This window comes from Hydra vulgaris, chromosome 07 (assembly GCF_038396675.1).
Source record: "Hydra vulgaris chromosome 07, alternate assembly HydraT2T_AEP".
Taxonomy (NCBI): domain Eukaryota; kingdom Metazoa; phylum Cnidaria; class Hydrozoa; order Anthoathecata; family Hydridae; genus Hydra; species Hydra vulgaris.
Genome location: NC_088926.1, coordinates 977,652 through 993,506, shown reverse-complemented (window position 1 = coordinate 993,506; position 15,855 = coordinate 977,652). Strand labels below are relative to the sequence as shown.

Here is a 15,855-nt window from a genome sequence, read left to right as displayed (position 1 = left end):
TAGGAACAACTAAAGATTACATAAAAAAAAAAAATGGCCTACAATATTTAAACCTAAGTTAGATTATCAAACCAAAATATCAAAATATACATCCTTACCATAACTAGATGTTGAGGTCACTAAATATTACAAAAAAAAAAAAAAAGTAATGCATTTTGATTAATGCCAAAAATAAAGTTGATAAAAGTTATAACTTACAAGCTTACCAGTGGTAGTAGAGGAATTCACAACTAGTGGATAAAAAACAAAATATAATTTTAATGATTTCCAAAATTTATTTTACTAATATCCATCTAAAAATAATAATTACCAATTGACTTACCAATGCTGGATGTCGAGTTCATTAAATATTACAAAGAAAATAGAGCAAGAGACATAAAACATATTTGTAATAAAGAATTAATTTCATATAATATTATTATTATTTTTTTTTTTATTCATTAATTTAACCATGAAATTAAAATAATTACAAAGTGATTTATAATTTTACAAAACTAGGTTCGGTGTCACTCATATAGTTAAAAACTAGTCATTGAACCTTAATAAAATAAACAAATAAAGCAAAAAAAGTAATATAGATAGCGAACCAAATATAATTAAACAAAATAAAAAGAAGAACGATAATATTTAAAAAAGGGAGACAAATAACACAATAAAGGGAAAAAGTGAATAAACTGACATGAGAGATAATGAATGAATGAGATAACACAAAGTTTGACAATTAGAAGGACAATAGAAAATAAAAAATAAAAATAAAGGAATATTTATAAATATTATGACGAGACAAAAAATAAGAAATAACTTAAATAATAGTAACAAACATAAAAAGCAACAATAATTAAAATAATTTGCAACAAGACCACAAAAAAAAATGCTCGTCAACATAAACAATACCCAAATGTATACGTCAATATAAAAGATGCACAAAATTTCATAACAGTATAAACAAAACATTACAACATATATTAATAAAACTTAAAAGTTGTTATTTTTGTTTTCTTTTAATATCTTTTTTTTTTGAATTTATCACATTTTTATTCTTTTAACTTTGTGTCTAAACACAAGAATTTGAAGAAGAAAAATACTGAAGAAGAATATCATTTGACTTATCTTTTGAAGAAGAATATCTTTTGACTTATCCTTTGAAGCATTTTTGCATCTAAACAAAAAAATTAATATAAAGACTTTTAAAATTTTAGCAGTTCTATTCATTTAGTTTATTCATTTCTAGATCACTTAATAAAAGTACTAAAAGTTATAGATAAACTAACTAGCTGATACCTTTCTTCTTATGTGTAAACTTTTTATTCATTTTATAATAAAGTTTGACTAAATATAATGAATTTGTTATAAAATGTTATATTTATCCAAACACATTTACTTTCTTTTCATCATTCCCCCTGGCTTCCATATTCAAAACAGAAAAATGAAATTTAGGTACCAAAAGTGCTGCAAAAAATAGCGATAGTGCTGCAAAAATTAAATCAATGAAATTTGGCATTTGCATATAAAAGGTTTAAACTTAAAATAAAGAATAGGTTAGGAAAAAAAAGAGCATATCTTCAATATGTACTAAGTGCAAGAAGTACAACTAAGTTTTGAAAGTCAACAAATCCACATAAAAAATTAAAAACTGTAATCAAAAGTCACATTATATTAAAGTTTATTCATTCTAGTTTAAAAAAAATATTTATGTTATTCTTGAACTCCTCTTGAACTTTATTGTAGTTAAAACGACTTTATGTTGACCTGTACCCATAGTATCCTATGACTCAAACACTTTCTTTTGATTCATGGCTTTAAAGTTGTTTAATTATTTACTATTCTTAGGTATTAGGTATTTCTTCTAAAGTGCTAAAGTAGCTCTGAGGCTACTAGTAAAAATTTTAAGATCTTTTATAAAAATTTTACAAGAAAACTTGATTGCAAAAAAAAAAAAAAAGGCTAGGAAATGTCACTTGACTCGCTATAATGTAAGAAAATGCTGTACAGTATACTGTACAGTATACTGTATGAAAATATTTAAAGTAGAAAGCTTTTTAGTAGGATCCAACTGTGACACATCCTTGAATTTTTTCATAGAAAATTCTATACTTTTCTATATTGATTTTTTTAAAGACTTTATCCATTTCATATTTTGAAATTAGTTCTTAATGTTGTTGATTTAAAAATTAAATAACAAAGTAATCTCTGCTGTAGTATCCCACCCCCTTGACTTTTGGAGTAATTTATGTGTTTAATAATATTGAAAGTACTTTTATTTTTTTTACCAATTTAAAAAGTACACATGTTTTAAATGTTGCTTTGTTAAGGTGCTTTGTCTGTGACTCATTCAAAACCAATTCACAAAGTGGACATTCCTGGATTTAAGTGGCCTATTACTGATTTTCCTGACCTAAAGTATCCATTAGAGAATTATGTTAAAGAGAATAAAGAAGAAGAGGCTCGGTGTTTAGAAATGGTACTTTATTGTTCTTTGTATTTTTCTGTTCTTTTTTGTACTTTTAGTTATTATAAAAATTTAGTCTGAAAAAATTAAATTTCAGACCTGGAGAGACTATATCTTAGTAATCAGATATCACTAAGATCTCCTCCAAGTTTAGATGTTCATTTTTTGAAATGAATTTAAAAGTTTACAGAATTTTACTTAAATTTTAGGTTAAAAAAATAAAGTTAAACTTCTTTAAATGTTTTTTTTTTTACCTTGTTTTTAATAAATAAATATTAACTACATTTACAAATAAAACTGTTTTAATTTCATTTATATAACAAAAAACTGTTATTTGAAATATTCAAGGAAATAGCAATGTTTATGTTTCCATTAATTTTGACTTGAACTAGACCGGCTTCTTGTGTTATGAAAATTTCCTCAACCATAGCACTTTTTTTTATATGTTTGTTGTCAGGGGCTATTCTAGGAAATTAATTTGGGCAACAGTACCCATTCTGGCCCCAGTGGTACGAAAATTTGGCGGAAACATTGCCATATGTTTCAATATCTGATTTAATGTTGCAAAAACAATATTTACCAATTTTGCACTATATATTAAATTACACTATATATTAAATTTAAAAAAATGCAGTTTTAATATGTTCAAAATCATTAAACAGCAGAAGTGTTTTTTTCTTTTTTTTTTAATTGCTTTGAATGTAAGTGATTTAATGTAAAGTTGTTTTAAGCTTTTTATTTATTTATATTTCAAAAAATTCTATATTTTATTTTAATTGAATGTTTTAACAATTTTATATATGCTAAAAAAAATACTTCAATGGCAAAAATGGTTTTGATTATGCTTCTACCAAAATTCAACAGTTAGTGTTAAATGAGACATAAGTGTTGAATAAGGCATTCATACTTGTAGTATTTTATCATTGAGTTTTAACTTTATCACTTGCATATTTACCAGTTTAAGAAAAATCATTTTTTCCTAAGCGGGTAAATATGCAAGTGAAGCTGGTAAAGTTTTTATAAAGACTTTGAATCAGACTATGATAAAAATAGAAAATTTAATTGCACAATGCAGATTGTTTATTGGATAATATTTTAAAAAAATTTGAATTTTGTAAATCAACAATTCAAAGAATTGTCTAAATTTTTGTCCAAAAGTTTTATTAGCAGGAAGTCAGTGTCTAGAGGTGTTGCAGAAAGAGAAGATTGTTTAATTGTCAGGGAAGTAGTAGGACATTAAGCCAAATACAGCAAAATTTTAACTATGAACGCTTTTATAATGTAACAATGCACTTATTGGAAAAGTAAAGGTAAAGAGTTTACTTCAGGATAACAAACAAAAATTTCCTTCCAAACAGAAAAAAATTGTGTAAAGAGAATAAAATGTTGCAGAGATCACTGGAACTGGTTTTAGATCAATGGAAATGTGTGGTATGCACAAATGACCTTTTAAAACAAGGCGATAACAACAAAATATACAACAAAAAATAAATAAAAATGATATAATTCTGACTTTTTATCACTTAAATTGGATCTTAATCCAATTTAGAAATCTTTTTGGAGGCGCTGTATATATTTATAGTTTTTTGAGGGCACTGTATGTATTTATAATTTTTTTGAAGACTCTGAATATATTTATAATTTTTTAAGGACACTGTATATATTTATAAATTTGTTGAGGACACTGTATAAATTTATTATTTTTTGAGGACACTACATATTTAAAATTTTTTGAGGACAATATATACTTTATATACAGTGTTCTCAAAAAATGTTAATTTATCTGTAAATAATATATAATTTAGCTGTAAATAAAATTGGTACATTATACTGTATATTTTGTATACTGTTATACTTTGTATTAACAAAATAAATATATCCAGAATAAAAATCGTCACCAATGAACTTGAATTCTATAGGAATTTCAAAACTAAAAGATTTCAAAATTAAATAAAAAACATACTGATTGAACTATATTTTAATTTTATAGAAGAAATAATAAATTTTTTCTGCAAATATTTTATTGCAAAACATAAAAATATTACAAAAGTAATATTTCTGCATTGTAAAATTTTAAAAATTGTCAAGTTTTCATCCAATATTTTACTAGGTTCAGATACTTTGTAATTTTCATTAACTTTTAAGTGCTTTTTTTTTGTCTTGTACAACAGTAGCAAGATGCCTGTACCAAAGCATAACAACTTCGAGTAAGAATGGTATATACAACCATTATGACAACCACTGTCACAAAGTTTGATCAGTGACAGTTGTCAGATCCTTTTTTTTATATATATATATAGACTGGTGATGGATACAAACAATCAAAATTAGAATGCGAGGTTCCTTATGGTATGGTTCCCTTATACTCTACCTTTTATGAATATTTAATAATCTAATTCATGATTATGCATATAGAAAAAAATTTTTATAGACTTAGATAAGTTTATTTATAGTAGATAATTTATCTATAGTAGATAATTTATTTATAGTAGATTATTTATAGTAGATAAATTTATAGATTTATAGTTTTTTTTTTTATATTAAAAATATTTTTCGTTTTAGCCATTCAACTTTATTTTCAATTTCATTTTCATTTTTATTCTTTAACATATATTTGCAAGTTCTTGAAAATGAAGTATGTTGGTATTTTAACTCAATATTATCATAAGCACAGTGGACCAGAGAGACCGCCAGGTTTTATGTCGTGTCAATTAAACAAAACTTTTTTTATTTAAGAGTATTTATTTTATAATAATAGAAAAAGTTGTTTTTAAAATCTAAACCAAGTGCTAAGGGTCCCAAATGGAGCAAAAGGGAAGATTGAGGGGCCCCAAACCCATTTAAGATTTTTTTTTTCAATTGTATTTTTTTTTTCTCCCTGCATTTAGTTTAGAAGTTTATATTTGCAAAATTATTTTAAAATTATTATATTTCATTAGTCAGATACAGTGCCCCCAGGATCTAATAAAAAATATAAAACTCTTTTACTTTTTTAGTTTATTTTTTATTTATCAATCTTTTTTCTTTAATTTATTTAGATAAATTGAATAAAATTTAAAACAATAAAACGAATAATATTTACAAATATTACTGATATATGGAACATAAACCAACTAAACATAACTAACTCTTCTTCCGTTAAAGTCAATCACAGAAGAGAGGAGTCTTTCGCCATATTCTTTGTTTGCAACTTTTCGCTTGAACCTGTTCCATGTTGGTTTGAATTTTGAATGAATTGATTCTCCGCATTGTTCAGCAAACTTAGACAAGCCACAATTGTGGTATTCAACAAAAGGTTGCACATGACATAAGAGTATATGTACTTTCCAACTAATTGAAAGTTTTTTCCCAAGTATGTCAGCAATTTCTTGAGCAGATAAAAAGGAGTTCTTAAATTTTAGAATGGCCTGCTGATACTCAAGCTCAAGTGTTCTACCGAAACAAGAATCTTTTACAACCTTAAAATCTTTTAAACACTGAACAATTGGCACAAGATCAGGATATTCATACAAAACAACTTTTTCCAACTCATCAACACACTTTAGTATCTGGTTTGAATTATTCCCATCCCAACCTCTACCTTGATATCCTCTCTGTAGTACACCATTATTTTTCAAAAAATTATCAAATCCTGGCCAAAGATCCATTAATAAACATCCCAGTGTAGTTACTATTCCTATCAGGATATGTAATTCAGGTGGAGGTACTAAATGTTGGATTAGTGTTTCTGGATCTTCATCGAGGTAGAGAATTCTTGGATATATCACATTCATAAAATGTTTCATATTGGATTTCCTTGAACTATTTTCTACCGTGTATCTTTGATACCAATAGTCAAGGCTTCCAAGTGTTCGCAGTTTACCACAAACTTCACTTGAGTCTCCTTCACACCAAAGACAAGCTTTTTTTCCTGCATGGCTTGAAATTCCAAAAACTGCATTAGCACATTTCAAATCAAAAGCTGCTGAAAACTTAACATCTTGTAAATTTAGTTTCTCTAAAATTATTCTTAAATTGAAGTTTGATTCTTGCACATCTTCAACTATGGAGAGGATTTGACAGCGTTGTACACCACTGTTTAAGTATAAATTTGAAGTAGTATTTTCATTAACATCAAAAACATTTACAATGACCTTCATGAAACCACCTCCTCCATCCATAGAAATACGAACAAAAGCTGATTGAGGATCAAGACTACGTTGATTTATTAAATCTAGAATAAAACTAGATGTGTTTTGAACAAAAACAAGGTCTTTTATAGAAGTACCATCAGTACTATCAAGGAAGTTGACCTGAAAAATAACAATAAGTAAAAAAAAAACTTTAAACGATATAATTAATTTTTAATACTAAAAAATATATTAGTGCTACCTTTTCTACTTGATAAAAATGAGATAAAGACTCTTCTAGGTCACTCATTTTTCCAAAAATGTTGTTTTCTACTGCTGACTTACTTCCCATTCCTTTTCGAAGAGTAGATATCAATACCCCTGTTTTATTCAGGGAAAGTTCTAACACTATTTGAAGTTCCTTAATCATCTGAAGAGATACTTGTTTTACTGACCTAGATATAAATGAAAAAAATAATAATATTTTCTCATTTGATAAATATGTATTCAACAGTCTATATATGTACCTTCTCTTTGCTTTGTTATCAGGACATCCAACTGTAATCGTCAATGGGTTTCCGCCAGAAGACAAAATAAATTGTTCCCCATTTGCAATTTTGTCAGTCTTCATTTTTGCTTTTATTATACCAGACGCAACTTGCTCTGCTTGCAAATTTCCTAGACTTAATGCTAATAAGATCAGGTTCTCTACTGCAGATAAAGAAGAGCAGTTGTGTAAATATCCTTGTGCAACAGTTGAAAAACATCTACTACATAATTTGGAAGACACATTTGAGTTTAATATATTAGGAACTTCTTTGGTATGAATTATTGAAGATGAAGCTGTTCTTGTCATCATCCTCCATTCAATCTTAAATCAAATTTAAAAGCTATTAATTAATGATATAAATATATATAAATATAAATATATGAATATATATATATATTTATATATATATATATATGTATATATATATATATATATATATATATATATATATATATATATATATATACATATATATATATATATATATATATATATATATATATATATATATATATATATATATATATCAATTTTAGAGATTTATTGTTTTGTTTAATATTTACATACTTTAGCAATCTTTTCTCCCCATAAACCTCGATGAGGTTTTCCAGCCTTTAGTAGGTAGAGATTTCTCTGACAACCAGAACATATAACATTAGGATAGCTGCACACATCCAGAGAATATCCTGAATAAACAAACAACTTCATCATTTCTTCTACAGTTGAATTTACACTACTTAAAGACTTTGATCTGGCTCCAAACATTTGCCAACAACAGCAGCATACAGCATCTCGTTGAAAAACAATATTTTCCATTTAAACAAGTTAAAAAAGAACTAGATACGCTATATTTTTTATAATCTGCAATATAAGATATTATACTAAAAATAATAAAATATAAATTTATAGGTATCTTTAAGATAATAAAAAATAAATTATATATATATATATATATATATATATATATATATATATATATATATATATATATATATATATATATATATATATATATATATATATATTTATGAAAAGTAATATAAAAGCACAATATCCACATATAAAACCCTTTTTAAGCTATCTTTTTTGCGATTATATAAAATTCTTTATATAATCGCGCACCCTGGATTTTATTTGCTATGCGAAAGAATTATACTTTTAATGTTGCCTAATTTGTTATTTTTAGTTAACGTTTGTTTATAAATAAAAATTATCATTTATTTTATATTTTTATAATTTAGTGTTATTTTCATCATTTAAAAAATATCAGCTTCTAAATTTCTTCTGTATAATAATTATTCAAACATTTTTCAGCAATTGATGATAATAAAAACCAGTTTTTTCAGACACCATAAATAGTTACTTCATTTCTGTTAAATTTTTAAAGGCGCAAAAAGGAATTTTTAAAAAGAAGTTGGTTTTTTATATTTTAATTCAAATATTTTTAACTTCTAATGTAAAAAAGACCACTTTTTAGTAACTTTCAGACCTATGTTTTTATATGATTTCTAATCAGTATAATATTTTCAATCATAATCAATTGAAAAAATGGGTAGGTGGAAACTATCTTAACACCCTGTTTTGGCCCATTTTTGGCCCTTAGCACTTTATTTTAATTTCAAAAACCCTTTTTTCTACATATAAACTAAAAATACTCTTGAATAAAAACGGTTTGATTCAATTGACACGACATAAAACCTGGCGGTCTCTCTGGTCCACTGTGTAAGGTTCTTTCATTGTTTTATTTTTGATTCTTGCACCCCTCAAATGTCTTCCAAGTTTTTTATTAGGAGAATTTTTTTTTGATTTTTTGCATTATTTATAGCTGAATACATAATGTTTAGTTTCTAAATGATATTTAAATACAATTGAAAATTGCTTCTATAAAATACTGATTTCTTTTTTGATCCCCACATTTATCAAAAATTATATTTTTAGAAATACTAGATATATATACTTAGAAAGCGTTGTTGTAATTTTTTTGAAATATTTGTTATTCTATGTATGAATGCAAAAATACTTTGGTTTGGATCTAAGTATTGTCTACTGCTAGTTTTTTTTTTCCATAAAAGGGAAAAATCTAACAATAATAATGTGCAATAATAATTGGTACATTATAACTGTTAGACAAATTTGATGTTCTCTTGGATTTCCTGGAGTTGTATGTTCTCTGTTGACTAAAGCTGAGAATGTACCAACTTCATTTGTTTGTACCAGAGCTGTATTTATAGGTAAGTTCATTGTTTATTGAAAAAACTTTTTCTAAAACCTTCAAATGTTGTTTGTTGTTACTCAGTGTTTCATAATGGCTGCATTTGGCAGTGTTAATGTGATTTTGTTTTTATATTTAGGATAATCTTTTGTTGTTTGTTATTCTAATCTTTGTAGCTTTACAAATAGAAACTTTTACAAATAGGAACACAACCGTTACAAATAGAAACACAACCGTTACAAATAGAAACACAACCGTTTTACAAATTTAGAAATAGAAACACAACCGTTTACAAATAGAAACACAACCGTTACAATTTATAAATTATAAAACTTGTAAATTTATATAACCGTTACAATTTATAAATATATACATTTAAAAATAGAAACACAACCGCTTACAAATAAAAACACAACCGTTACAAATAGAAACACAACCGTTACAAATAGAAACACAACCATTTAAAAATATTTACTGCTGTTACTATTACTGCAATCATCTTAGGAACTTTTGCAGTTTTTAATTTTTTCATTTTTGCACATGGTTTCCGATTGTAATTTTTTTGCTATGTTTGATTTCTAGTTTGCAGTGTTTCTTTTTTTAAAGAATATTTAGAAATATTTTCAATAGTTTTGCATTTGATCCAATTGTATTATGCATCTTTTAAGTGGTATCAGCATCATTTTTGTAATAATCAGAAGTCATCTTAAAATGAGTAAAAAATTAATTGGTGGCAATTTATTTTGGAGAAAAAACAAGGATCAGATATTATATTGCTAGAATTAGTTAATATAAGTTACCATAGATGCCATTAGTTATTATAGCATAAGTTAGCATAGATACCGTTAGTTAACCCTAACTCTAAGTTACCAGAGATACTATTAGTTAACCCTAACCCTAAGTTACCATAGATACTATTAGTTAGCCCCTAACCCTGCTGACATTCCTATATTGATGAATGGCAACCCTCTCACTGAGTCTGTCTTCTTGCATTATCGTTCACTCTCATGGAAACCATATATACAATCAATTGCTAAATTAGCAACTGCTAAAGTTGTTTCTCTTTATTATGCTTGCTATTTTCTTACTCCTGATTCCATTTTCTACCTCAACAAATTTTTTATATTTGTCCATATACAAATTCTTCTAATGATGCTTTTTCTCTTCTAGGCAAGGTCCAATAATGTATTGTAAACATAGTTGGACCTGCTCCCTCTGAGTCTCTCTCCGATTGTCATAAAGCCTTTCTCCCATCGTCATATCTCTAGTTCCATCAACTAAAACTCAATCTCGCTTGACTCATCATTCAGCTAAGTCTCATTCGTATACTCTATCTGTCCCTAAATACTCTAAAAACTTTGATTGTTCTAGCTTTTTTCCTTCCATATTAACTCTTTGTAACTCTCTCCCATCTTCATGTTTTTCTGACTCTAACAACCTACAAATTTTCAAGTTTTCTGTCAACCGTTTCCTTGCTCTATTCTTTGTAGTCTAGTACCTCCTAACTTAATAGTGGTTGCTTGCAGCCTATTTGGGAGTGAATCTGAATTAAAATACAAAAGTTACCATAGCATAAATTAAATTAATAAAAAAAAGCCTTATGGTGTGTTTTTGAAAAATTTGAATTTTAATGTTAATTTGTTGATTCTTAGACTTTTGGTGGATTTTGATATACAAACCATAACAGTTGTACCAAAAAAATGTCCTTGTTTTTTTTAAATGATTTGCATAAAATTTCTAAAAATTTTTCCAAGATGATTATAACAAGTTTTTACAAATTTTTCATTTATGTTTTTACATTTTTCATTTTAATCTTGAATTGAAACAAATTTAATTAAATTAAATTTACGATTTTTTTTGTAATATTTGTTCTTAAAATAATTTTAAAGCAAACTGATCTTGCTCTGGCAATTGTCTAGATGATTGGTTTTGACTTGTCATGCATGGCATGCATGACAATATGCAGTGCGGACTAATTAATTAAATAACTGGTTGTTTTTATTTTAACTTATTTTTATTTGTTAACCAATATAGGTCAAATTTTTTTTTTAGTTGTCGATAAAATATTTTTTAGGTACTTCTCAAATACCTAAAACAAATAATTTTTACAAATTAAAAAAAAAAAGTTTTGATTTTTAATTATATACAGAAAAATAGGAAAGAATTGTAAAATGAAATAAAATAAAAATTTCTTCCTTTATTAACAATTTAAATACTAATTTTTAAGTTTTTGATTTTAGATGCGTAAAACTATACAGGAATGGAATAATAAAGGAAAGTTTGTTGCTGGTGTTATTGTTGAGCCAATACAATCTGAAGGAGGTTTTCAATTTTTAGTTTTATATAAAAATGTTATTTTGTTATTTATTTTTTAAATTATTTTGAAGTATTACTTTATAAATTTATAAATTAATATATTTTCAATTTGTTATTTATTTGAATTTAAATATATTTTAAAACCAATTTCAAGTAATTAATATGTGCCGTGTATTATCTATGTTTAAGTTCGTATTCAAAATTCAAGCTTTACTTTATTTTGTGGTTTTCTCCTTTTTTTGCAGCTTCTATTACTAATTGAAATAATTTTTTTCATCTTTTTCACCAGAGCAACTCTCTTAAGAACAAATGCATTTCTTTAATTGCAAAAAATCCATGCAAAAAGGTGTCGTCTAACGCTAAGGTTCATTATTTATTACAGAATTATCAATTTCTTGTTCTTTCATCTTTTAAAATTTTTGCTCTTTTAACTTTCATGCTAAAAACATTTTTTCTAAATTTGTTTTATTTAGTTATAGTAATTTATAACTAATAGATAAAACAAACTATATTTTGAAAAAATATAACAATTAATTAGCTTTGAATGAAATACTTTTTTTAAATATTCAGGCGATAATCATGCATCTCCAGATTTCTTTAGACAAGTTCAAAAAATAGCATCTGAGGTTTGAGTATTTTTATTTTTGTTGCCAACTTTATTAAAGGCATATCTTAAACATTATATTTAATAATAGGCAAATGCTGCATTCATAGTAGATGAAGTGCAAACTGGCTGTTGTTCGACTGGAAAATTTTGGTAAGACTAGACATGAGTAATTAAAAAAGAATAATTAAATTTATGTAATAAATTATAGTAATTATTTATATTATAAATTACTGAGGTTAAATATGTAATAAATTATTTTAATTGTTTGTGTAATAAATTATTTCAATTGTTTATGTAATAAATTATTTTAATTATGTAATAAATTGTTGCAATTAGTTATGTAATAAGTTATTGCAATTAATTATCTAATAATTTTTTTTAATTTATTGTGTAATTTTTTTTTTCTATACATAATTAATTATTGTCACTTTATTAGGAAAAAAGTGTTGATAAGGTTGTTTTTGTTTTATGTTTTTTGTAATTTATTTTATATTTTGTTATGATTATGATTTTTCAATTAAGTTTGTGTAAATATTGTTGTTGCATTTTTCAAATTTGCTTTGAATATTTTTTTCTTATTCTTTATTGTTTATTATTATATATTAATAGCTTTGTTGACATATAAAAAATTTAACAATACTAAAGCATTAAGAAATATGTAATTTGCCCATTTTTTTGATTTGTTGTATTAAAATAAAAATTTGACTTTTATGGAACCAAACCATGAAACTTTTAGAAAAATCTTATCTGTTTTGATTTATACAACTCTATACTTATATTATTCTAAAGTTCTTCAATATGATTAAGGGCTCATGAACATTGGGATTTACCAGAGGCACCGGATATGGTCACTTTTGCTAAGAAATTACTTGTTGGTGGATATTATTTCAAAAGAAGTTTTCTTCCAAAACAGGTTTTTTTTTTAAATTTGCTTTGTGCATATCAAAGAATTAAATTTAATAGTTTTATAATAGTTTAACTCTTTTATATTAGTTTTAGTTAATCTCAAACTTATCTCTTTTATCTCAAACTTGTCTCTATTATCTCAAACTATGTCTCATGTATAGCAGAAATTTTCCAAGATTATACAGACTTCACAAAATTTTTAGTGAAGCAAGTAGTATTTATAATATTGCTGAATTTTTCATCTTTTTTAATTAATTTTTGGTGGTTAAGCTACGCAAATCTTTTGGTGTAATTAATAATAATTACAATAACTTTAGTTGAATTAAAAAAAGTTGAACAACAAAAATTAAATTTTGTTAAATTAACAAAAAGAAGGAAAGCAAAAATAAAGCAAAATAAAATACTTTCCCTCTTGTTTATTTTGTATCTTTTAAATTTTATAAACTTTTAATTCAAAACTGAATAATATGCTACTATAGAGTTTTGGATTCAACTTTGTTTTTGTGATATGACTGATATATATCTATTGGTCATTTTTTCAGACATATATTTTATGTGCATTTAATTTATTTTGCTTATCATTTTAGTTCCAAAGTTATTAATAAATTCGGTATTGTATATAAATTTAATTTTTTTATCTTTTCATTTTTTTAAATACGCCAAAGCATTACATTTTTTTTGAATTAAGTAGCCCGGTTTTTATCATTTATATTAAAATGTTGCAGTTAGTTATTGATTTAAATTTATAGTTTTATATATTTTTTTCCTTGTTTGATGGTTTTTACAAATTTCAAACAAATAATTTAGCTTTTAAAACCCCTTTTAAATTTATTTTCTAAAAATTTAAACCTAATAGTTTTTTTTAATGCTTATAGAAACCAGTACTTTTTATTACACTATTAAATTTGAGTTATTATGTAACGTTTGTTTTCGCGCTAAAAAATTATGCTATTAAAAGTGTTTATAAATTTGAAAAGTTTGAAATGGTTTATGAAAAAATATATACTTGTATAAATGTAATTACATATATATATATATATATATATATATATATATATATATATATATATATATATATATATATATATATATATATATATATATATATATATATATATATATATATATATATATATATATATATATATTCTTTCTTAAAATTCACCTGCCCAAGACCCAGAAGGCCATTAAAGACAAGGAGGCTACTTAATTGCAGTTATAACCCTCTCTCAACTCTATAACTCTGAAACACGAACCTTGACGAACAAGGCCGCTGCGCAGAGAGGTAAGTTGAGCGCAGTACTACCAGGGATGTGGTACTACTGGGATCTACCACTACACCACTAGCACATATACTTTGATAATTTAAATAAAATGTGTTTATTGTAAACATTATAATTAATTTGTTACTTTATTTAATGTAGTATTATTGTATTGGTTTTATCGTAAACATTAACTGGGTTTATTGTAAACATTATAATTAATTTGTTACTTAATTTAATAAAGTAATAAGTAAATTTAATAATTTCTGTATTTAATATAATTATATAGTAATTTATGTATTAAATTATTTTGTATTTTTATTATACATTTTATTACATTTTTAGTTATGTATTTAATAATCACATAACTTATGTATTTGATATATTTTTGTAATTGATATATTTCGCATAATATAGTAATTTTAAAAAAACGTAATATAAATATATTTTCTTTTTCAAATTTTAGTTTTTGAGCTTAGATTTTTTCTTTTTCTTTAAGATTTTTTCTTTTTCTTTAAGATTTTTTTTTTTGATAGATAATTTATCTTACAAATTTTCTTTTTATTTTCAATGCATTTTGAAACGCCTAGATTTGTCAAAACAAATTGCGTGGTCAAGTTGAAAAGCAAAATATTTTAAATATTTTAAAATTTTTCAGGAGTGGCGTTCGATCGCATGAGTCTTTACCGGACAAATTGTCTAATAAAAAAAAGTTCTTTATTTCGAGCCTTGGATATATAGTTTAAAGTAAAATAGTTACTAAGGGCAATCCTAAATTTAAATTGTAAGAACATTATATTTAAGGTTTCAAAAGCAAAATAAATTTTGAAATGAACTTTATGCAATAGAGTATGACATTTATAAATAGCTTCAATCACTACTACTAATAATAAAGTTTATAATCTTATTGACAGTCATACATTACAGTGTGAAATAATAAGTCAAGTGTGGTACTAGTCATCTGAAGACCACTTGCAAGGAGTTGAGGATTCAACCTAATATGAGTCTCTTGGGATAAAATACCCAGCAAACATTCTATAGCGAAGTTTTAGTAGATCTATATAGGCATTTTGAGCAGTCCTGCGTAGTTTTGCTCATCGGTTACTTACTCATGGCTGTATCCAAAAGTGGCTAGCCGAAGAGTAGCCACTATATCACTTGTTTGAAAGTAATCAACTAGCCACTGGCAAAACTCCAATAAACCACTCAAAATGCCTATAAAAGTCCACTGAAAATGCTACAAAAATGTTTGCTGGGTAGTTTGCACTATAGTTTATTGATGCAAACATTTTGATTCTGTCCAAGATTGTGAAACTATATTTTTGTATTTAGTTTGACCCTACTAATGCCTAATTTATTAGCACTATGACAGTCATTTCATAAAAACTACATGTAACAATTTTGAAAAATCCTCTATTTATTTCTAAATTTTATTGGTAAAGTC

The 15,855-nt window shown here is 25.2% G+C and overlaps 2 protein-coding genes across 4 annotated transcripts in view; one reads left to right on the top strand and one right to left on the bottom strand.

Moving 5' to 3' along the window:
- LOC100214907 (4-aminobutyrate aminotransferase, mitochondrial) overlaps positions 1–15,855 on the top strand; it is a 69,564-nt gene that overhangs the window by 40,144 nt on the left and 13,565 nt on the right. For all 3 annotated transcript variants that reach the window (XM_065800750.1, XM_065800751.1, XM_065800749.1), the window contains 5 exons: positions 2,313–2,461; positions 11,561–11,642; positions 12,207–12,262; positions 12,332–12,393; positions 13,051–13,156. In XM_065800750.1, coding sequence (XP_065656822.1) covers positions 2,313–2,461; positions 11,561–11,642; positions 12,207–12,262; positions 12,332–12,393; positions 13,051–13,156 — 455 coding nt within the window. The remainder of the gene's footprint in view (positions 1–2,312; positions 2,462–11,560; positions 11,643–12,206; positions 12,263–12,331; positions 12,394–13,050; positions 13,157–15,855) is intronic.
- Positions 5,486–7,985, bottom strand: LOC136082220 (uncharacterized). Its single transcript, XM_065800748.1, has 4 exons — positions 7,676–7,985; positions 7,086–7,429; positions 6,821–7,013; positions 5,486–6,741 (listed from the first exon to the last, which is right to left on the bottom strand). Exons 1-4 carry the CDS (start codon positions 7,922–7,924, stop codon positions 5,563–5,565), a joined length of 1,965 nt encoding a protein of 654 aa, XP_065656820.1. The 5' UTR covers positions 7,925–7,985; the 3' UTR covers positions 5,486–5,562.